This window comes from Labeo rohita, chromosome 17, assembly GCF_022985175.1.
Source record: "Labeo rohita strain BAU-BD-2019 chromosome 17, IGBB_LRoh.1.0, whole genome shotgun sequence".
NCBI classification, from domain to species: domain Eukaryota; kingdom Metazoa; phylum Chordata; class Actinopteri; order Cypriniformes; family Cyprinidae; genus Labeo; species Labeo rohita.
The window spans coordinates 33,469,993-33,490,251 of record NC_066885.1 but is presented as its reverse complement, the minus strand read 5'-3'; the positions used below and the strand labels follow the sequence as shown (position 1 = coordinate 33,490,251).

At 37.2% G+C, this 20,259-nt stretch overlaps 2 protein-coding genes across 3 annotated transcripts in view; both read right to left on the bottom strand.

Moving 5' to 3' along the window:
* aqr (aquarius intron-binding spliceosomal factor) overlaps positions 1-4,004 on the bottom strand; it is a 48,231-nt gene extending 44,227 nt beyond the window's left edge. The window contains exons 1-6 of the mRNA XM_051133399.1: positions 3,646-4,004; positions 3,484-3,540; positions 3,251-3,291; positions 3,050-3,085; positions 2,849-2,969; positions 794-934 (exon numbers count right to left, since the gene is read on the bottom strand). Of these exons, the coding sequence (XP_050989356.1) occupies positions 794-934; positions 2,849-2,969; positions 3,050-3,085; positions 3,251-3,291; positions 3,484-3,540; positions 3,646-3,720 (471 nt within the window). The 5' untranslated portion in view covers positions 3,721-4,004. The remainder of the gene's footprint in view (positions 1-793; positions 935-2,848; positions 2,970-3,049; positions 3,086-3,250; positions 3,292-3,483; positions 3,541-3,645) is intronic.
* Positions 4,005-6,384: 2,380 nt separating this feature from the next.
* paplna (papilin a, proteoglycan-like sulfated glycoprotein) overlaps positions 6,385-20,259 on the bottom strand; it is a 41,916-nt gene continuing 28,041 nt past the window's right edge. For both annotated transcript variants that reach the window (XM_051133400.1, XM_051133401.1), the window contains 10 exons: positions 19,836-19,953; positions 19,115-19,451; positions 16,042-16,200; positions 15,183-15,310; positions 14,627-14,699; positions 14,401-14,541; positions 12,738-12,865; positions 12,535-12,643; positions 12,259-12,434; positions 6,385-7,856 (listed from right to left, as the gene is read on the bottom strand). In XM_051133400.1, coding sequence (XP_050989357.1) covers positions 7,693-7,856; positions 12,259-12,434; positions 12,535-12,643; positions 12,738-12,865; positions 14,401-14,541; positions 14,627-14,699; positions 15,183-15,310; positions 16,042-16,200; positions 19,115-19,451; positions 19,836-19,953 — 1,533 coding nt within the window. In that variant the 3' untranslated portion in view covers positions 6,385-7,692. The remainder of the gene's footprint in view (positions 7,857-12,258; positions 12,435-12,534; positions 12,644-12,737; positions 12,866-14,400; positions 14,542-14,626; positions 14,700-15,182; positions 15,311-16,041; positions 16,201-19,114; positions 19,452-19,835; positions 19,954-20,259) is intronic.

Sequence of the window (20,259 nt, the reverse complement as noted above, 5' to 3'; positions counted from 1 at the left end):
ATTCCGTCCTCGTTTTCCGCATCACGGAAATCATAGGGCCCTACCTGTGCTCTTGCTACTTACTCTTGCTACACGTCTTGTTTTCTGTATGTGAAAAACATTATTTTGCACATTGCATTTACTTCCTGTAACTAAAAAAAAAAAAATCCAATGCAAAATGAAGATTTGCTACAGGTGTCATTTTCTGTAGCATCTGTACTTTCACCTAGAAAGCATCAATCAGCTCTTGACTTCAGTCTATTTGCCACTGCAGAGTTCATATTAATGTTTGATGTTTGACCACAGCATGATTGCAGCATCTACCACATTTAAACGGACATTACAGGCCTTTGATGTTCATTTCTGTTGCTACTCAAACCCATAGTTTTCATCCACAGCACACCCGTAAGCAGAAATGTACATGATTAGCATACAAACACTAGACAATGAAATCTCATCAACAATGCAAATGGACCATCTGCTTCAGGGTGGGGAGATACCACGTCTTAAATTAGCAACAGCAGCCCAAAAATAGATGAAAACAACTTTGAATTAAAGCCATCATTATACACATCAACCTCTGAGCTGCTATTTGGTTTCATTTCTAAAGGGTTTTGCTCAGTGTGTTTTGAGTGCAGTTAAAAAAATAAAAAAAAAAAAAAAAAACATATATAACAGTTTGTTTTGCTCTGTACAAGACAACAGTGCCACCAAGTGATGGGACCAGAAAACAACAGGCTATGTAAAAAAAGCTTTCAGAAGAGTGGCCAAAATCAACAAATGCAATTATAGGAGGTTATTAACAATTACTAACCAGACTGTTGAAGCAGTGATCGAGGAAAAGCAGAAGCACTGTTTGTTCCTTCAGCGACAGGCCGAGCTGTTCGCCCGACAGACACGACTCCATCACACACTTGAAGAAGTGAGGGAAGTGTGTGGGAGCTTTCTTAAAAACCTGAAGAGACAGAAGCGGCACACTGTATCACTGCACACTCACATCATAACACACATTTAACAAAAGCTACCTGCGCCTGTAAAATAAAGAAATAAATACGTCACAAAAAATAAATAAATAAAATAAACGAAGATCTGTAAACTTTATGATAAAAACCAGTAGCTGTGGTTGCCAGAAGTCCAATATATATATACACAGTACTGTGCAAAAGTCTTAGGCCACTAGTATTTTCACCAGCTAAAAAATGGTTTGAAGTAAGTTATTTCTATCTTTTGCTATAGTGTGTCAGTAAAAAAAATATCGGCTTACATTTCCAAACATTCATTTTGCCATTAATTGTAATAATCTAGTGAGATTTTTGTTTGCACAAGGAGTCTGACAACAGCCAGTGCTCCACACTGATCTGATCTCACCATCATCCAGTCTGTCTCTGGAATGACATGAAGAAACAGAAAAACTGAAACAGAGAAAATCCAGAAGAACTGTGACAACGTCTCCAAGATGCTTCAAGAGACCTACCTGCAAAGCTACCTGAAAAATTTTGCGCAAGTGCACCTAGGGCAAAAGCCGCTGTTAACACAAAGAATGGTCGCACCAAATGTTGATTTCATTTAGTTAATAGAAGGTAATTGATAAAGAAAATCTGTCTATGACAGCAACCTCATTTTACAGCATTTTTACACAAGTGCCTAAAACTTTTAACAGTGCTGCAGCTTTGCAGGTAGGTTTCTTGAAGCATCCTGGAGACTTTGTCACAGTTCTTCTGGATTTAGTCTGTCTGAGTTTGTTCTGTTTCTTCATGTCATTCCAGACAGACTGGATGATGGTGAGATCAGATCTCTGTGCAGAGCACTCGCTGTTGTCAGACTCCTTGTGCAAACAAAAATCTCACTGGATTATTACGATTAATGGCAAAATGAATGTTTGGAAATGTAATCTGATATTTCCTACTGACACACTACAGCAAAAGACCGACTTTAAACCATTTTTTAGCTGATGAAAATACTAGTGACCTAAGACTTTTGCACAGTACTGTATATAATTTTTACAGTTTTACAGATTAACCTTAATTTTACAGTATACAGTAACAGAAATAAATGAAAATACACTGACAACCACCTTAAAAACACAAGTGAAAGCCACACAATGAATCAAAGTTCATCACACACAGTTTCTCCCTCAATCTCATGCAAATACTAAATAAAACCCTAATGTACATTATAACTGATAAGAAGAAAATTAATCTCAATAAAAAAAAAATCATCAAATGTCACAGAATTCTGTCAATTTGTTTTTTTTCACTCTACTAAGACGACTTGTTCTTCTTCACTTCCACAAACTGTGCATGTAACAGTTTTTACTGTAAAATTACATAAAATGTCCCATTAGACCTATTACAATTAACAGGGTTTTACTGTAGCATTTTACAAGCTTTCAGAGTTAAAATTATGATCGCTTTTTAAAGCAGTGTTCATTATGATCAAACTCTTACTGTGGATCTTAAATTCCGATCTCAACGTCAACTATTAATAGTCAAACATGGCTGCTGTAGAGCTTCTGAGGACAAACATCACAAAACATGGTCTGACTGTGTGTTTGTGATTTTTATGTGATCAGTGGGTAAATTAAGACTCTTCTGCACACTGAAGGACTCTGCTGTCCTGCTCCTCATTTCAACTGTGGATTAGTAATGAACTGAAACTAATGTTTAGCTTGATTAACTTTTTACTGAAACACTAAATCTGAAATTAAAGTTTTCATTTCGCCAAAAACCAAAAATGAAAATAACTTTTTTTTTTCTACAATTTTTTACACATTTTTCTGCAGAAGCATTATTCACTTTACATAGCAGCGCATTTGAAGTGTTTGACGTCTATATATAATACAACCATTTATCAACATTTTAATACCAACCTCCCAAGCGGGAACATTTTCACGAAACTTCTCATTGACGATACAGCAGATGGACATCAGGTAGCTGTTAGTGGAGACTTCAGGTGTGTAGTTCAGCCACAGGTAGCTCTCCAGGTACTGGCTGCAAAATGAACAAGAACTTCAGCAAACCACAAGTCCTACAGAATGACCACTAACAAAACCTGTGCGTCAATCACCAACCTGAACTCCAACAGCATAATTTTTCTGATGGAAAATCTGGAAAGAGACAACCAGAATCAATGTATCAAAGTGCTCAAATTGTGTTCAAACACTTATGTACTTATTGACTTTAATACAGGGCAGAATATGCCAGATGAAAACAACAACAGTACTAATAATAACAAGAAGATGAATGCAAGAACTACACACGAAGAGTCTTACTTTGATTTAAGAATCTCATTCTGGTAAATGTCTTCAATAACCTGAAAACAGAATTCAATATTCATAAGCCTTCTCCTGTGTAAAGTCAGGATTTAGATGCAAGTTAATCATTCACTGACTTGAAAATGCAAAGCATAAAGCACCCTACTTTTAGGATCTATGTATTTGGAGTAATTCTGTCAAGTCAAATCCTGCAGACCGAAGCTAAAACCTCAAGGTTTTTCCTGCCTTACCTGAGAATCAAATGGTAGTTTGTTCTTGACATGAGGAGCCCAGTATTTGTTTGAAAGCTAAAGGGAGAAAAAACACAAAGCAGGAATGAATAACCCCTCAGATGTTGACAAATGAAGTGACTGCGTTTCCCAGAGTTGATAAAGTATAATCATTTAACTCACCTGAGTGACATATTCAGCGTTAATCTGAGACACCGGAGGCGCGGAGGTCTTTATCACTCTCGAGTCCTTCTGCATGATTTACACAATCATTAAAAATAATGATCAAACAAAAAATAAAACAATCCTGTGGTTTACAGGTCAGTACTGGCTTCTGTGTATCCACTTAACGCCTGAAAGTTTCATTCACATCTTTCAGCATTCACTGCTGAAAACCAAAAAGATCAAATAAACGCTGCAGTATGAACTTAACCAATACTGCTAATCAATACAAACTTTGTTTATAACAGAGACGTCATGAATACGTTACGTAGCTTTAGCTGTATGCTAACATGTGCAACTGAAAGTCGCGGCTGATGACAACTTCCGCTTTCTGAGTGTCCTTCCAAAATAAAAGCCGAAGACGAGATATTTAGATCAGTGGTTCTCAGCATTTTTTTTTATTTATGGGCCCCGATGTTTTTGTTTGTTTGTTTGTTTGTTTGTTTGTTTACAGAAACGAGGAGTTTATAAATAAGAATAATCTACTAAAATATTTTTAATTAATTAATTACAGAATTACAGAAGTTTAAGACTTTAAGAACTTTTCCAGTCATTCGTTACTTGATACGGGTAAAAACATTCTTTTTTACCCAATAAAATAATTTATTTAAAAATGTCCATTGCATTTTTAAGATCTTATTAATTCACTCGACATTTCTATGTAAATTAGGCTATCTCACATATGCATTTTTTTCTGAGACTGTGGTTCAGTCTTCATTTCCGTGTTGCTGGTCACTTGTTCAACATGAAAACGACTATAAACATTCTCCCAAGGTGAAAATTCTGCAGTGGTCAAGTATTTGACTAGACTTTAGCACTACTGAACACTTGTGGGAGATTTTGTAGAGACAGGTTAAGCAACGCTTAAGCAAGGTCATTATTTAGAAATTTTTTTTTTTTTCATAGCGATCGTCATCTTCGTCATCTTTTTTTTTTTTTTTTTATTGCGGAATTTGTAAAGAAATGTACAAGAACAGGGAATTTAGACAGTGCTAATTCCTACAAGGAACAACCACAGAGAAAAAGACAGAAAAGTTATATTCTGGATTTGCGTACATCAAATTATGGTACTATCCATACAAAAAAGAAAAGTATAGAAAGAATAAAAAAAATAAATAAATTACAAAAAAAAATTACCTTCTTTTAGAAAAATTGTCATAATGCAACAAGAATTTGGCACTCTTTTTGTTACTTGTAAGTCTAAGAGATGAAATGAGAGAATCAAGTTCAGCAAGAAAAAGGGGAAAAGACAGAGGACATTTTAGCCATTTTTGCTTATGAATGAAGAATTTTGCATTCAATATAAGAAAATTAACCAGATATTCAACAGATAATAGTTTTGGATTTTCGTAATAAAAAATAACATCTTTGAGGACAGAGGTATGGGTCACATTTGTAAGGCTAAAAACATAGGTGCTTAAATCAACCCATAATTTGTTGGTTACACCACAATCAAGAAATAAATGGGCAGCTGTTTCCTCAACAAAACCACAAAACGAGCAAGACTCATCAATATCGGAATATTTAGAAATAGACAAATTAACGGGATAAATTTTATGAAGAATTTTATAATGAATCTCCTTAACTTTATTAGATAAACAAAATTTACTTGGCAAAAGCCAGGCCTTTCTCCAATTAATATTTGTTATAAAAGAGCCCCAGTAGAATTTCCCTCTTGGAGTAATCTTTCTCTTTGTCTGAAATATTTTGCGAATATGTCTGTTATTGCATTTCCTGTCTAAAATATCGATACCACCCAAACATAAAGCTGGATAAACACTATTGCCTTTACTGAATTTAAGGTGATTTCTAATTAACTGGGTAAAGCCAACTGGGATAGCTCTCATCAAAGTATTATATTCCTTTGGTGGGACGGGAAAGTTATGGAGATTCATTATTTATAAGTTAAACCAGAATAGATGTGACAGTTTGTCATTCACATGTGCATTCAGTGCTAACAAGAGTCAAAGCACTACACTTAAAAGTCAGGGAGGACATACTGCATACTAGAATATTACACATTTTTAATCAAGGTTGTACATATATCTGCAACCCTTCATTTTAAAAATTGCTTAATTAACATATTTTACTTAGTTAGGTATTGATGATATATTTTGACATGACATGCATTCTGAACATAGGTGATGCTTTCTCATTTTCTTACTCCTCCATTGTCATCGCACTGCAAGGAGGAACAAGACAAAGAAGCTTTTTAGAGGAGTTTAGAGTAAGAAAACACATGTAGCTCCTGTGCAGAAGACCTGAATCCCTGATAAAGATGAAAAGCCTCCCACCTCTTCAGATCTGAACACATCATCTTGCTAAAAATGCGAAATTCTGCTTTTTTAAAAAAATATTTTTTAGTAGTATGAGTCGCCACACACAATCATGTCCAGACACAATGTTTGTATTTACAATGTGTAATTGTTTATTTCTTCATTCAACAGAGTTATCATGGGTATTAAATAGCAAAATTATCAAAAACATAACAAACAAGTCAGTGAGCTATCAACGGATCTAATCAGAAAAGCTGCGTGGGAAACCCTGCCAATTCCAGCTTCGTGTACTGAGACATTCCTTCATCCTGGGGAAAATGTGGGGACTTTCATTTGTATCTTTAGCAGAGAATTTCATGTTCTTACAATCTGTCCGCAGCACAAAGCTAGACCAGCCAATCAGGACACATATCATGTAAAAACATTCCTTCTTTGGTATTTACTGGTTTATGTGCCATAATTAAATTTATCTCATACACGGCATTACAATTCAAACATACTAACATAGGCATTACTGTGCATACATTTCACTTACAAAAATCAATCTACTAATGATGCACCGAAATTAACATCTTACTGAAATATCAAAATCAAAAATAGCCCAAAACCAATTAGCCCAAAACTGACACAGGAATTTAATAATTAATTAATTAATCCAATGTATTTACTAATTAACACTGATATAATATAATGCAGCATATAAACATTTAAATCTAACTATTCAAGGCATGTTTCATATCAACTTTTAACTGATAAAATAAGTTCAATTTGTTGTTAAAATAGAAACATTTAAACTATGCCTGTAAAAAAGTAAAATATAATGAATATATAACACAGTGCATATATTTACCAAAATGTTTCTCTCTAGAGTTCATTTTTCTCTTTTACTAACAAACAAATAATGGAGATTGTCTTCTCTAAGGTAACATTACATGACATTGTTTGCAAGCTGTTTTATTTTTTTTATGCAGTTGAAATGCTGAGTGATTACACGAGAGACATGATTCATTTCAGTAAGTTGTTCTGTTCCTTCTGATGTTCATTCGTGTTTATTTGATGCTGTAACTAGTAGTAAAGAGGAAGAGATGATCAGAAGCGCTACAGCGATCTGTCATGACACATTAACGAGTGGCAAAACCACATTTATTGTTGAAATTTCATTATAAATTGACAGAATCTGAAAATTAAAAAATTAACAATTAAAGCATAAAGATAGTGCTAATTAAATGACACTGTTTCAGTAAATGATTTCGGCCCTCCAAAACAGTTTCAGCCAAAATGGAAAATTCTCGGTTGCCTGAATTTCGGTGCATCATCAAAGTCTACACATTCAAAATACATGAAAGGGATCCAAATCATGTTACCAGTTTTGTTTTTAACTGCTAGTATATCCTACACACGTTACAACAATACATAGACAAAGACATAAGTTTTGTTTTACAGTTTCAATGACCTGTTAATAATCCAAACTGAACATTCATTTGCGCTTTGTTACACACAAAAATGCACACACAGAGATGCTGTATAAGACAAAGATAAATAAACTCTGATCTGAATGTGCCTGAAAAATGAAATGCGCCAAATCTCAGATCATCATATCTGAGGTCAGTGCTGATATGGAGTTGAAGCAGCCGGTGATGCTGATGTTGAATTATGAGGTGAGTCTCTGTACACAGTGGGTGAATGTCATTCTGAATCGACCAATGAGGCCGTGGGATTCATTGTACCTGACCTATCTGATTTGTCTAGGTCTATCTTTGTCCCTGGCATATCTGGCACAGCTGGCGCAGCAGAAACTGGAGTAATACTGGCTGGAGCACAGGCGCGCGTACACAATCAGCTTACAGTTTGCCAATTCAGGATGATCCACGCAGTCCGGCGACAACCCGGCAAAATCTGCAGATAAAGTCAGACACATTAAAATACATTCACAAGTACACAACATTACATAATCATAAATAAAAAAGGCAAACTAATTTGGTGTTCTATCAAGAGTCAGAAATTAAGAAAGGCAAAAACGCAACCAAAATGAACAAAAAATGCCCCACAAATACAAGACAAAGGGGCAAAATTGCCCCAGAAGAGTCAATTGCAGCTGTGGGGATTAAAGTGAAATATAAAAATCAATGAAAAGTCTCTATCCACAGCATTATATTTATGTCTGCTCACGTTGCATCAGATTTCATAAGGGTTTTTTTTGCAGCGTTGAGCATTTTAACCAATCATAATTGGCTCTCTTAAGTTAAAGGAGAAGTCCACTTCCAGAACAACAATTCACGAGTAATTTACTCACCGCCTTGTCATCCAAGATGTTCATGTCTTTCTGTCTTCAGTCGTAAAGAAATTTTGGTTTTTGAGGAAAACATTTCAGGATTTTTCTTCATTTAATGGACTTCATTGGTGCCCCGATTTTGAACTTCCAAAATGCAGTTTAAATGCAGCTTCAAAGGACTCTGAACGATCCCAGCTGAGGAAGAAGGGTCTTATCTAGTGAAACAATCTGTCATTTTTTTTCTGAATATAAAATTTTGTATACTTTTTAAGCACAAAAGATTGTGTAGCACAGGTTCTGGGATGCATGTTCATGTACTATTGAATCACATCAAAAGGTCACGCGGAACTACAGACCCAGTGTTTACAAAGCGAACGCGCAAAGACTAAGGAAGTGCAAGTAAGTCAAATGCTGTTTACAAACAAAAAGGTACAACAATGTCGGACAATTCTGAAGTTGTAAGAGAAAATAAGATGGAGTTTTTCACCATACTCTACCTTTCTGAGCCAGAGTGCACAATCGATGAACTTACACGTGATTCGTAGTAGTGATGGGAAGTTTGGATCATTTTACCGACCTGGACCTTTGAGTCTCGTTCAGTAAAATGAACAAATCTTTTTTCGAGTCATTTCATTCATTTTAGCAAAATATATTAAATATTAAAATGTTACGTGTTACTTCCCTAACACATCTACTGCTTACACAAACGTTGATCACACTACCAACAAGACAAACTATAATGCTATAAGAAACAGAAAAAATTAGTCTATGATTAGCTCACCTCACCTCTTATCTGACAAGTTTTCGGGTTTGAGTCGTTCGTTCATCATGTGACAGCCCCATAAGATGAACGAATGACTCGAAAAACCCAAAGACTTGAAACTGGTAAACTAATTCCAGTACAGAACCTAATAGGATGTTGCGCATGCGTGACTGAACGAATCACTCCCCTTCTTCCTCAGCTGGGATCCTTTAGAGCCCTTTGAAGCTGCATTTAAACTATATTTCTGAAGTTCAAAATCGGGGCACCAATGAAGTCCATTATATGGAGAAAAATCCTTAAATGTTTTCCTCAAAAAACATAATTTCTTCATGACTGAAGACAGAAAGGCATGAACATCTTGAATGACAAGGGGGTGAGTAAATTATTTGTAAATTGTTGTTCTGGAAGTGCAGTTCTCCTTTAATGAATGCAATGGCCAATCAGAGGCATTCAGATTAGTCACTGAAAATGTGTTTACTGTGCATCACTGAATGAATCACTGAGTGAATTCACTGAAAACAGTGATTATAACAGGAGATTGTCCATGAGTGCAGAATTCGTGCTGAACTGAAGAAATGAAGTGTTTCAGTGATAAGGACATTCTTTGCTTGCTTTGTGTATATCATTTGTTCCCAGTTTGAATAAATATTTTGTTTCTGAAGCTACTAAAATAATCAGTGTGAAGTTTTGATTTTCTTAAACTTAGCTTGTTTTGTCAGTGTAGCCAAAATATGACATGCTGGTAACCCAAACACAATTTATATATACAGTTTATATTAATCAATATTAATAATGTATTATTAAAAGACCAAGAGCTATAATTTACCATATTGATTACTGTCATAGCAATCTGGCCCTAGCGGAGCACGGGGCACAACCTAACACTTTTTGAATCTCTCAGTTTGTGTAAATCCACGTGGGGTTCAGAGTCTAATTTTTTTCCACATTAATTTCAACTTGTCTAGTACAAATATGTTGCTTTGTTTCATAATTACAGTGTGTATGTTTTTCATCATTTACCTCGAAAGAAAGGATGTGAAATGTTACAACATGTTGTAACATGACCATATGACAGTTTAAAATGTTGTCTGATCGAATTAAAAAAATAAGCAAAACAGTCTAAAATATTTTGTCAATAAAATAAAATGATTAACTTTTTCAACTAAAATAATGGCATTTTTGAAGAATTAAAGATTATCTAATTTTGGAGTTTGACAATGAACACATTGTAACCTAAACACGAAACACAGCAATACAGTATAATTCCAAAATAATGTGCGCAGATGAAGAAACACATTCAGAGATTCAGAAAAAAACTTCCCTCCCTCACTCGCAGCTCTCATAGACCACAAGACAAAATGTTTTACATCTCTTGAAATAATAATTTCTGAACATTAAACATCAGTTGTCAGTCACCTGTTTCTTGCGGTTACTCATTAAAATCCATAAAAGTAAATAGTGTAAATTACATGGCTGATGTCATAGAATAGCTTAGTTTAATATAGAGGGGCAGATTGTAACGCAGTGTTACAACGTTCCCCATCAGCGCGACTGAATTTTAAAACTGGTCAGTGTCTTCTGCTAGATCCAGCGAACCATTAATGACCATAAATGAGCAATCTAAACTGAAAAATAACAGACTGGAGATTAAAATAATAGCAGATTTGTCTCATTTCAAATGAATACTAAAAACTGATGAAAAATGTACTTCAGCCAGAAATGTACTTTTACTATGGTAAAATTAATATTCAGCGATATCCTCAAAAGGCTTTTGAATTTTAGTGCACTTTATTCTCTATATAGTGTTGCTATGGCAACTAGTAAATACCGTAAATTTGGTTATGCTAGCATGTGTGGAAATATTTAAACCACGTGTTACAACTAATCCTGCAGTAGTTTGTGCCCTGTACTCCCCTACATTGAAATTTATTATATCGCAATGGTCCTGTTTTTAATTTTATAATCAATTTACTTTATGTAGCCTAGGCAGTTTATGCATGTAAGTACTTGTATGCCACCTCTGAACAGCATTAAACAGTATGTGTAAATAAATGTAAATGCTGCTTCAAGTGGTGTATAAGTATAAAAATGGTCCTTACAAAAGCAAGATGCAAAATATGGCCAAATTTTGCAGCTTAAAGTGATAGGTCAACCAAAAATGAAAATTCTGTCATATTTACTCACCGTTATGTAGTTCTTTCTTCTGTTAAAGGAGAAGTCCACTTCCAGAACAACAATTTACAGATAATGTACTCACCCCCTTATCATCCAAGATGTTCATGTCTGTCTTTCTTCAGTCGTAAAGAAATTATGTTTTTTGAGTTAAACATTTCAGGATTTTTTTCCATATAATGGATTCTGGTTCAAGACAGTTAGGGTACATCGAAAAACTCCAATCGTATTTTCTCCCTCAGCTTCAAAAATCATTTTAAAACCATCCTACATCGCTGCAGAAGTACCAACACAGTCTTTGCAAAGTGAACATGCAAAGAAGATCAAACACCCTCAACAAAAAAGGTAAAGCAGTGATATAGGACGATTTTGAAGTTGAGGGAGAAAATACAGTCAGACTTTTTCAACATACCCTAACTGTCATTAACCAGAATACACAGAGTTCAGGGAGAGTAAGACAAAACAAGCATTTGACGTTAAAAAGTATATAAATTTGTATTATTTTTATGAAAATAACTGATTGCTTTGCTAGATAAGACCCTTCTTTCTCGGCTGGGATCGTTTACAACCGCATTTGGGATCGTTTGAAGCCGCATTTAAACTGCATTTTGGAAGTTCAAAATCGGGGCACCATATCAGTCCATTATATGGAGAAAAATCCTGAAATGTTTCCCTCATTAAAATTTCTTTATGACTGAAGAAAGAAAGACATGAACATCTTGGATGACAAGGGGGTGAGTACATTATCTGTAAATTGTTGTTCTGGAAGTGGACTTCTCCTTTAAGTAGAAAATAAGATATTTTAAAGAATGTCAGTAACCAAACAGTTGATCGTAGCCATTGACTTTCATAGTTTTTTTTTTTTTTTATACTACTGAAACCAACGGCTACCATCAGCTGTTTGGTTACACACATGCTCTTCCAAAATCTTTTGTTTTTAACAGAAGAAAAAAACTCATATAGGTTTGCAGTGACATGACTGTAAGGAAAAAATGACAGAATTAATTTCTGACTTTTGCACTGTTCATAGTTGAAACTGTTGTGCTGAATTGAGATGCAGCTTTTTGCCCTCTCCATCTCACTCCACAGACCTTGTTGAGGGGATTTGGCCAGTCGCACTTCAGCCGCTGCACTGACGGAGTATGTCCCAGTGTAGGCATTGCAGGTGTAAGTCCCCTCATCCACTGACTGGACATTATTTAGTATTAGCGTCCCATCTGCCGACACATGCACATGATGTCCGTCCGGTCGCACTGGCACACCGTTTCTGTCCAGACAGACAGGCATAGCAAGATCAGATGATCTATGAAGGATTCCTTCACACTCAATACAAACTATAAGCTATAAAATGCATTCTCTGAACTGACCGTGACCAGCCAACGTTCACATTTTCTCCGGTCACTACGCAGGGCAGCTGAGCAGTGCTGCCCTGCTGTACATCGACATCCGTGGGGGTTTTAGTGATCCTGAGGTCACCTAAAAAAACAGGACAATATTACAAACACACTGCAGAGACCCAAAACTCAGAGGATGTTGTATTTGATTCAAATACTGAAAAAAAGAGACACACCAAAAACCTTGAGCTGGATTTGGCGTTCTTCAGACTTCTGGGCGTCCGTGACTGTGCACGTATAAAACCCTGAATCATCTGACGTCAGCTGGTTAATCACCAGTGTGCCGTCAGAGTGTTGAGAATGCCTGATTTAGGAGACAATTAACATTTAATATCAAATGATCACAAACAAGGCAATCCCAGAATGCACTGCAATGAAAACCAGAGGTGGTGGGTGAGGCAAGAAAACCACCTTTAAAAATACATAATTGAAATCTAGAGACACAAATAGATAAAAGGGCTACAGTGGGGGAAAATTATTTGATCCCCTGCTGATGTTGTACGTTTGCCCACTGACAAAGAAATGATCAGTCTATAATTTTAATGGTAGGTTTATTTTAACAGTGAGAGACAGAATAACAACAAAAAATACATAAAAATGTTATAAATTGATCTGCATTTTAATGAGTGAAGTATTTAATCCCCCATCAATCAGCGATCGGTCTGAGGCTCCACGCCTCATGGAGTTTCAGTGATCTTGAGAACGGTGAGGAATCAGCCCAGAACTACATGGGAGGATCTTGTCAATGATCTCAAGACAGCTGGGACCATAGTCACCAAGAAAACAATTGGTAACACACTACGCTGTGAAGGACTAAAATCCTGCAGTGCCCGCAAGGTCCCCCAAAGTACATGTACAGCCCCGTCTGAAGTTTGCCAGTGAACATCTGAATGATTCAGAGGAGAACTGAGTGAAAGTGTTTTGGTCAGATGAGACCAAAATCGAGCTTTTTGGCATCAACTAAAAAAAAACTGTGTTTGGAGGAGGAGGAATGCTGCCTATGAGCCCAACAACACCATCCCTACCGTCAAACATGGAGGTGGAAACATTATGCTTTGGGGGTGTTTTTCTACTAAAAGGACAGGACAACTGCACCACATCAAAGGGATGATGGATGGGATGGTTGGGCATTCCAGTATGACAATTACCCAAAACACTGGACAAGGCAACAAAGGAGTGGCTCAAGAAGAAGCACATTAATGTCCTGGAGTGGCCTAACCAGTCTCCAGACCTTAATCCCATAGAAAATCTGTGGAGGGTGCTAAAGATTTGATTTGCCAAATGTCAGCCTGAAACCTTAATGGCTTGGAGAGGATCTGCAAAGAGGAGTGGGACAAATCCCTCCTGAGAAGTGTGACCTGCTGACCAACTACAAGAAACATCTGACCTCTGTGATTGCCAGCCAAGTACTAAGTCACGTTTTGCAAGGAGGTCAAATACTTATTTCACTGATTAAAATGCAAATCAATTTAGAACTTTTTTGAAATGGATTTTTTTGTTATTACTGTTCAAATAAACTTACAATTATAAATAAAAACTGATAATTTTTTTGTCAGTGGTCAAATTTACAAAATCAGCAGGGGATCAAATATTTTTTCCCCCACTATATAAAAGAAAGACTTAAAACCATATTCTGAATGCTTTTATTCTATTCTCTGAAAAAATACTTAATGAAAAGCCAAAAAGCCCAAAATTTTAGAACTGATAGATGCATAAAAAAAATTCTCCTTGCTATTTGTATGATGCTAAAATCCTGCCTATCTAGATCAATCACTTGCAGGATGCAGGTCTAGAAGAGAGCAAAGAGCAAGCTACAGAAACAGACACAGATGAAGGCACCTGAGTGAGTTAAGCGGCTGTCCAGCTCTGCTCCAGTGAACGGTCACCACGTGCACGGCGGAGGCTGGCAGCACTGCACACCGCAGTTTGGCCGTCTGACCTGCTCGAGCCTCGACCAGAGACGAATAATCAATGTTGAACCTGATAAACGCAAAGGCCTCGTAAGTAATGGGTTAGAACATATGCTGCATAACTGCACCAGCATTTAATGATGGCTTTCTTGTACCTGGAAGATGAATGTGATGTGTACGATTGAGAAGAATCCACCTCTGATATTCCTCCGCTATTGTGAGCTGTTCCTGTATGTGAAAGAAAATGTGTTTTGCTTATATAAAAATCACTGCCTTTGACTGCCAAACCATGATACTGCAGTCTCTAGATATGGCTTGATTTCCTCATTAAAAGGGCTGTAAATCTATTGATTTTATTAGACACCAGACAAAAACTGTAAACGAGATTGCTTAGAAAAGTAACAGCGCATCTCTCTCATCATTTGTTTAAATCAGGGGTCACCAGACCCGGTCCTGGAGGGCCGGTGTCCCTGCAGAGTTTAGCTCCAACCCTAATCAAACACACCTGAACCAGCTAATCAAGGTCTTACTAGGTATACTTGAAACTTCCAGGCAGGTGTGTTGAGGAAAGTTGGAGGTAAACTCTGCAGGACACCGGCCCTCCAGGAACAAGTTTGGTGACCCCTGGTTTAAATCATTAGCCCTAAATATGATCAATAGTGACAAGTAAAAATGAATTGCAAGTAAATAAAGAGATTGTATAATGCTAACCTGAGACAGACAGGTAAATGTAGCGGTGATCTCTGTCACGGTCTTTTGTAGCCACACACAGAAACCAGCCAGAATCCTGCCGTGTTATGGGACCAACCAACAGAGAGCCGTCCAACTGCTGCTGATGCCTGAATGATCAATTATTCATCACCAAATCTAACAGACTCATAAAGGAATAGCTCAGCCATAAACATAACATACACTCTTAAAAATAAAGCTGCTTCAAAATGCCATAGAAGAACCTTTTTTGTCTAAATGGTTCCATAAAGGACCTTTGACTTCTGAAAAACCTTTCTGTTATACAAAAGGTTCTTTGTGGTGAAAGGTTTTTCAGATTATAAAAAGGTAAGAAAAAGATGGTTCTTTAAAAAACATTTGACTAAATGGTTCTTTCTGGTTCTATGGCATTGCTGTGAAGAACCTTTTAAAGCACCTTATTTTTAGTGTACCCAGTTTACACGCACAGTTATAATCTAAATACAACAGGTTTTTGTGTAGTTGAGCTCCATCTCTCTCAAAGTATGCATAATCGAATATTTTTGAAAGATAGTCTTTCTGTGTGCATGTTCAATGTCAAAGCCAATTGTAGTCCAAACAACTATGCTAGGTGAAAACAAGCCAAAATCACAAAGAGCAAAAATCAGACTGGCACAATTTCAGTCAAACTAAATTGTTTTCAAAATATGAATTATGGGTGAGATTTGAGCTGGACCAAAGCAATGCATCTTTACAAAATTTTATGACATACCTGTCTGCTCTTGATTTGTATATGATCAAATCATCAGTTACCACAATAATATGAATTATTTCCATTTCATACATCAAGTATAGAAGAATATAAAGTGCATCAGGTACTCACCTGGCGGGCTCAACAGGGACACCATCGCGTCTCCACTCCACGTTCACAGTGGAGGAGGGCCGAGGACTCACCCTGCAGGGCAACACTACCTGCTGACCAACCAGCCCCTCCACCGTGGAGGGATCCGACTTGTCTATATTCACACCTAGAGCTGTCCAGCTGAAGAAACGGAGTACAGACCGCAGGAGGAAAGAGACACAGGTACAGAAACAGACAAAAAAGGGAAGGAAGGGGGTACAGAAAAAAAGTAGGGAAGTGGGTACAGACAGACATGCATAAGAAAGAAAGAAAGAAAGCATAAGGGAGGAAGAAGAGAACACATATGACTTTATGCTGTACTACTGGGAACAGCAAAGCATTGCTGCAGTCACCACAGCAAGCATAAAGATCAGCCTTGAACGGCTACAGCTGGAATACAGGATCCCCAAAGAACAACACCAGTCGAACATGCTGACAACTCAACTACACGAAACCACAGGGAGAGGAGAACTCAACTAAAAGAGCCTTGCTCTAGAATACCAACCAGTTTCTGAAATATTCAGATAAGGGATCTGGATAGGTTAGAAACTGGATGGCTACTATAAATGAATTTCCCTTATGGACCAACCATAGAGTGTTGCAGGGATGACCCATTTTTGTTGGCCAAAACCTGGAAACAAGTTTACAATTTAGTAATTCTGGTTTCATTGTCCTGAAGTCAATGAGTTTTTGATTAAATGCCAGAATTTTCACATTTTACTCTACAACATAAAATACATCCGTAAAAACCCTGTTGTGATTTTTTTTTAAAGCTTTAGCTTTGCTAACAAGTGTCTAAATCAGACTACAGAGGTGGTCGGGACATTAAACGTCTTCACAGGTGAACAGGTCAAATCTACTAGCAAGTTGCTTTCATATCCTTGTTGAACTATTCTAACTCAAACTGTCAGTGAAAATGTTTTTAAATAAAGACTAAAAGAGTTGTTAGAAACATAATGGTGGTGACGATGAAGTTATGTGACCGAGGTGTAGTGCATTGATAGCCTACATTTAGTTTTCAGTTTACATCTACTGAATGCATTCATTCTTCAAAATTCATATAAGTTGTGTTTATTTGTAAATATCTTGTACGAATCACACATTTTTGTTAGTCACAGCTTATTTTCTGCAATAATCCAACAGCCAGTGGCCAGTTCTGGGGTTCTTGTCAAGTGAAACAGTATGATTTTAACCTGCAAAAACATGTCATCACTGCAGCGCACTATTGCCATTTCTCAGATCAGTTGTTATCATGTTCTAAACTGGCATTTCATTTCAAATGCCATAAATTGTTTTTCCTTACTCTGAGTAAAACAGCGAAGAAAATTACAGGTGCATTTGATGTTTCAGTTACGTAGACACAGCTATATAGAATTGAAAGCTGAAAGATTTTTTTTGACAACATTAAATCAAATATAGCTTCTATTGCGCCTTGCATCATTCATATTGTTTAAGGTTATGTGTATAAAACATGAGGAACAATTCATTAGGAATACTGACAAACACTAAAGGAAATTAGTTTTAGCCTCTCAGGATAAGATGGTCAGAAACAACGTAACTGCTTCCTTAAAACTGATTATTGTTTGTTCCACTTGAACACTTGGACTGAAATTGTCGGTACCACTTTAGTATAGGGACCAATTCTCACAATGAACTAGTTGCTTATTAGCATACCTATTATTAACATATTGGCTGTTTATTAGTACTTATAAAGCACATATTCTGCATGACCATATTCTACATCCATAATCCTACACAATACCTAAACATATAACAACTACCGAGTTTATTGAGGCAAAAGTCATTGTTAATGGTTCATTAATAGCGAGAATTGGACCTTAAAAAATAGTGTGACCGAAATGGCATTATTGACATGACGCTTTATGATTTAGGACTGGGTGTTAGTATTAGGATAGGGAAATCAATAAAAATGCAGTCACCATGTCTTGTTGGCCCTGGAACTTTCAAAGAGAGTTAACTGGTAGATGAACATGTTGATCAGGCACCAATGTCAACTTTAAACCTTAAATCTGATGTGTTGATTGGAATGATGTTCTAGGAACGACAAGGATCCTGATCCATGAACAGTTGGTGAAATCATAGCAAGCATAGAGTGAGGTGCTCTACTCTACAACATATCAAATCTGTGTTACATCCTACAATTTCTGGGGACTTGGGAGAGACACACAAACAGTCAGGGATTATTAGGACCCCATGGCAGATTTTATTAGTCAAGGTGTAATGAATCATGTACCACACGCACACCTGAGTATGGGAGGGGGAGGTAAACTAAAACTAACTAAACAACACTAAAAGCAACAAAGAAAGGAGGATAACAGTCTGCGTCAGGGGAAATAAACCAGTCCCAAAAGCACAGCAATGTCCAACACGTTGCAGTGAGGAGAGCCAACTTCTACAGGGAATGTGTGCCAGTGTTTGTATTGATGCAGTAGATTAGTATGATTAAGAAGCGTGAGGCAGGTCATAATACATCAAATGACACTACTCTGCATTAAAATTGCTAGACAATTGTGTTTTAGGCATGTTATGAGTGTGTACACAGGGTCCAAAATTAACTAAACTTTTTAGTTGGCCAGTACATCATTATAAATTTTAAAACATCACAACTAGTTTAAGTCAAGATTTCTGAACGATAGTCTTAAGCTCACTGATCACAAGTGATTCCAATCAAAGTCATATAAACACTGTCATCAGCTGAATTTTTAGCATTGGGAGTTTAAATTAAAAATACAGCTTCACAGCATATTTACATTTTTACTTGCCATTGGCAAATGTGGCAAAAAGTTAATTTTGGATCCTGTGTGTACATCTGTAGAGCTCTGTTAGTGAAGCAATGCTCACTATCACTACCTTTGTGCATGTAAAAAGTATACGCATTGAACACGCCTATGTAAGCCTCTGTGCATAACCTGCGGCTCCTCTCTTGGCTCTTCAGCAGGGCGCGAAGGGCAAACAGCAGAAGCGAACTTGCAGGGGCTTGGGCTTGGGCCTGGGAGAGGTGTAGAGTGATCCAGGGCAAGTTGGAGAATCTTACCTGGCAGCAAGGCTGCTCTGCTGCATGACACTGGGGTCCGGCCGGTGAGCCCGGTGTGTGTGGGTCGCACCGCTAGAGCTGTGGCGGATACGTGCAGGGAAGCGGCGGCCACCAAGCGGCAAAGACAAGACGTGCGCCTGGTCCCGCTGGCTCAGTTCAGATCTCGAGCACATCCTCTGGCATTCCTCCTCCGAGGCGAAGTTGTTGCTATTACCATGGCAGCCACCATACCAGAAATGCATGCAGCGCGAGGCAGAGCGGTCGTAGTGGTAACGGGATGTCCACTGATCGCATGGCCCAACCGTGTATGGTAGGTCACAGGACAGAGAATGTTGTGCTGAGGAGTCGAGGGGTAAGAGATAATATGCAATATGTTCTGCAAAGTTTGATTAGTAAATAACGTTCCCCAAATACCAGAGTTGTAGGTGAGACCAACTCATTTGAGTCCAAGTCAAGACCAGAACAGTGTCAAGAGTTAAGACCAAGTCCACATGTTTCTGAGTTCTTGACAAAACCAAGACCATGAAAATATGGTATTGGACACGTCCTTGAGTATAACATTGTCTAGGACTTGGACTTACATATTTTCATGTTCTTGGTCATTTTGGACTTAACCCTCCTCTGACCTCAATCTTGGCTACGACTCAGTTGAGTTAGTATCAACTACAACACTTGTCTAATGCTCTCCTATTATATATATATATATTATGTAATGACTTACTATTGCTGGGGGAGTTCGAGCACCCCTCCCCATTAGTACCACCAGCGGCTGTCACACCATCATAGCAGCAACCATAAGTGGATGTTTGGCAGTCTGTGGGTGCAGATGGTATATCTGACTGTGTAGAGAAAATAATGGAAACAAAAGGGACATAAAGACAGAGATAGAAAGGAGCATTAGAGATTTTCTTTCATAGGGTGCACTACTGTATGTACAAATGCGAACAAGTACTTGTTTGAGATAGATTACTCCAAGAATGCAGAACTGTTTTTTTTTAATGAACACATTAAAAAGTATCAAAAGTAATGTAAGTAAAATAAGCCAATTAATGCTACCAAAAAAAATCTCTAAGAATGAAAGCCAAAAACGTTTAGACAGATCCTAGAAACTTACATATCTAGATAAAGCAATCTAAGAGCAAGAT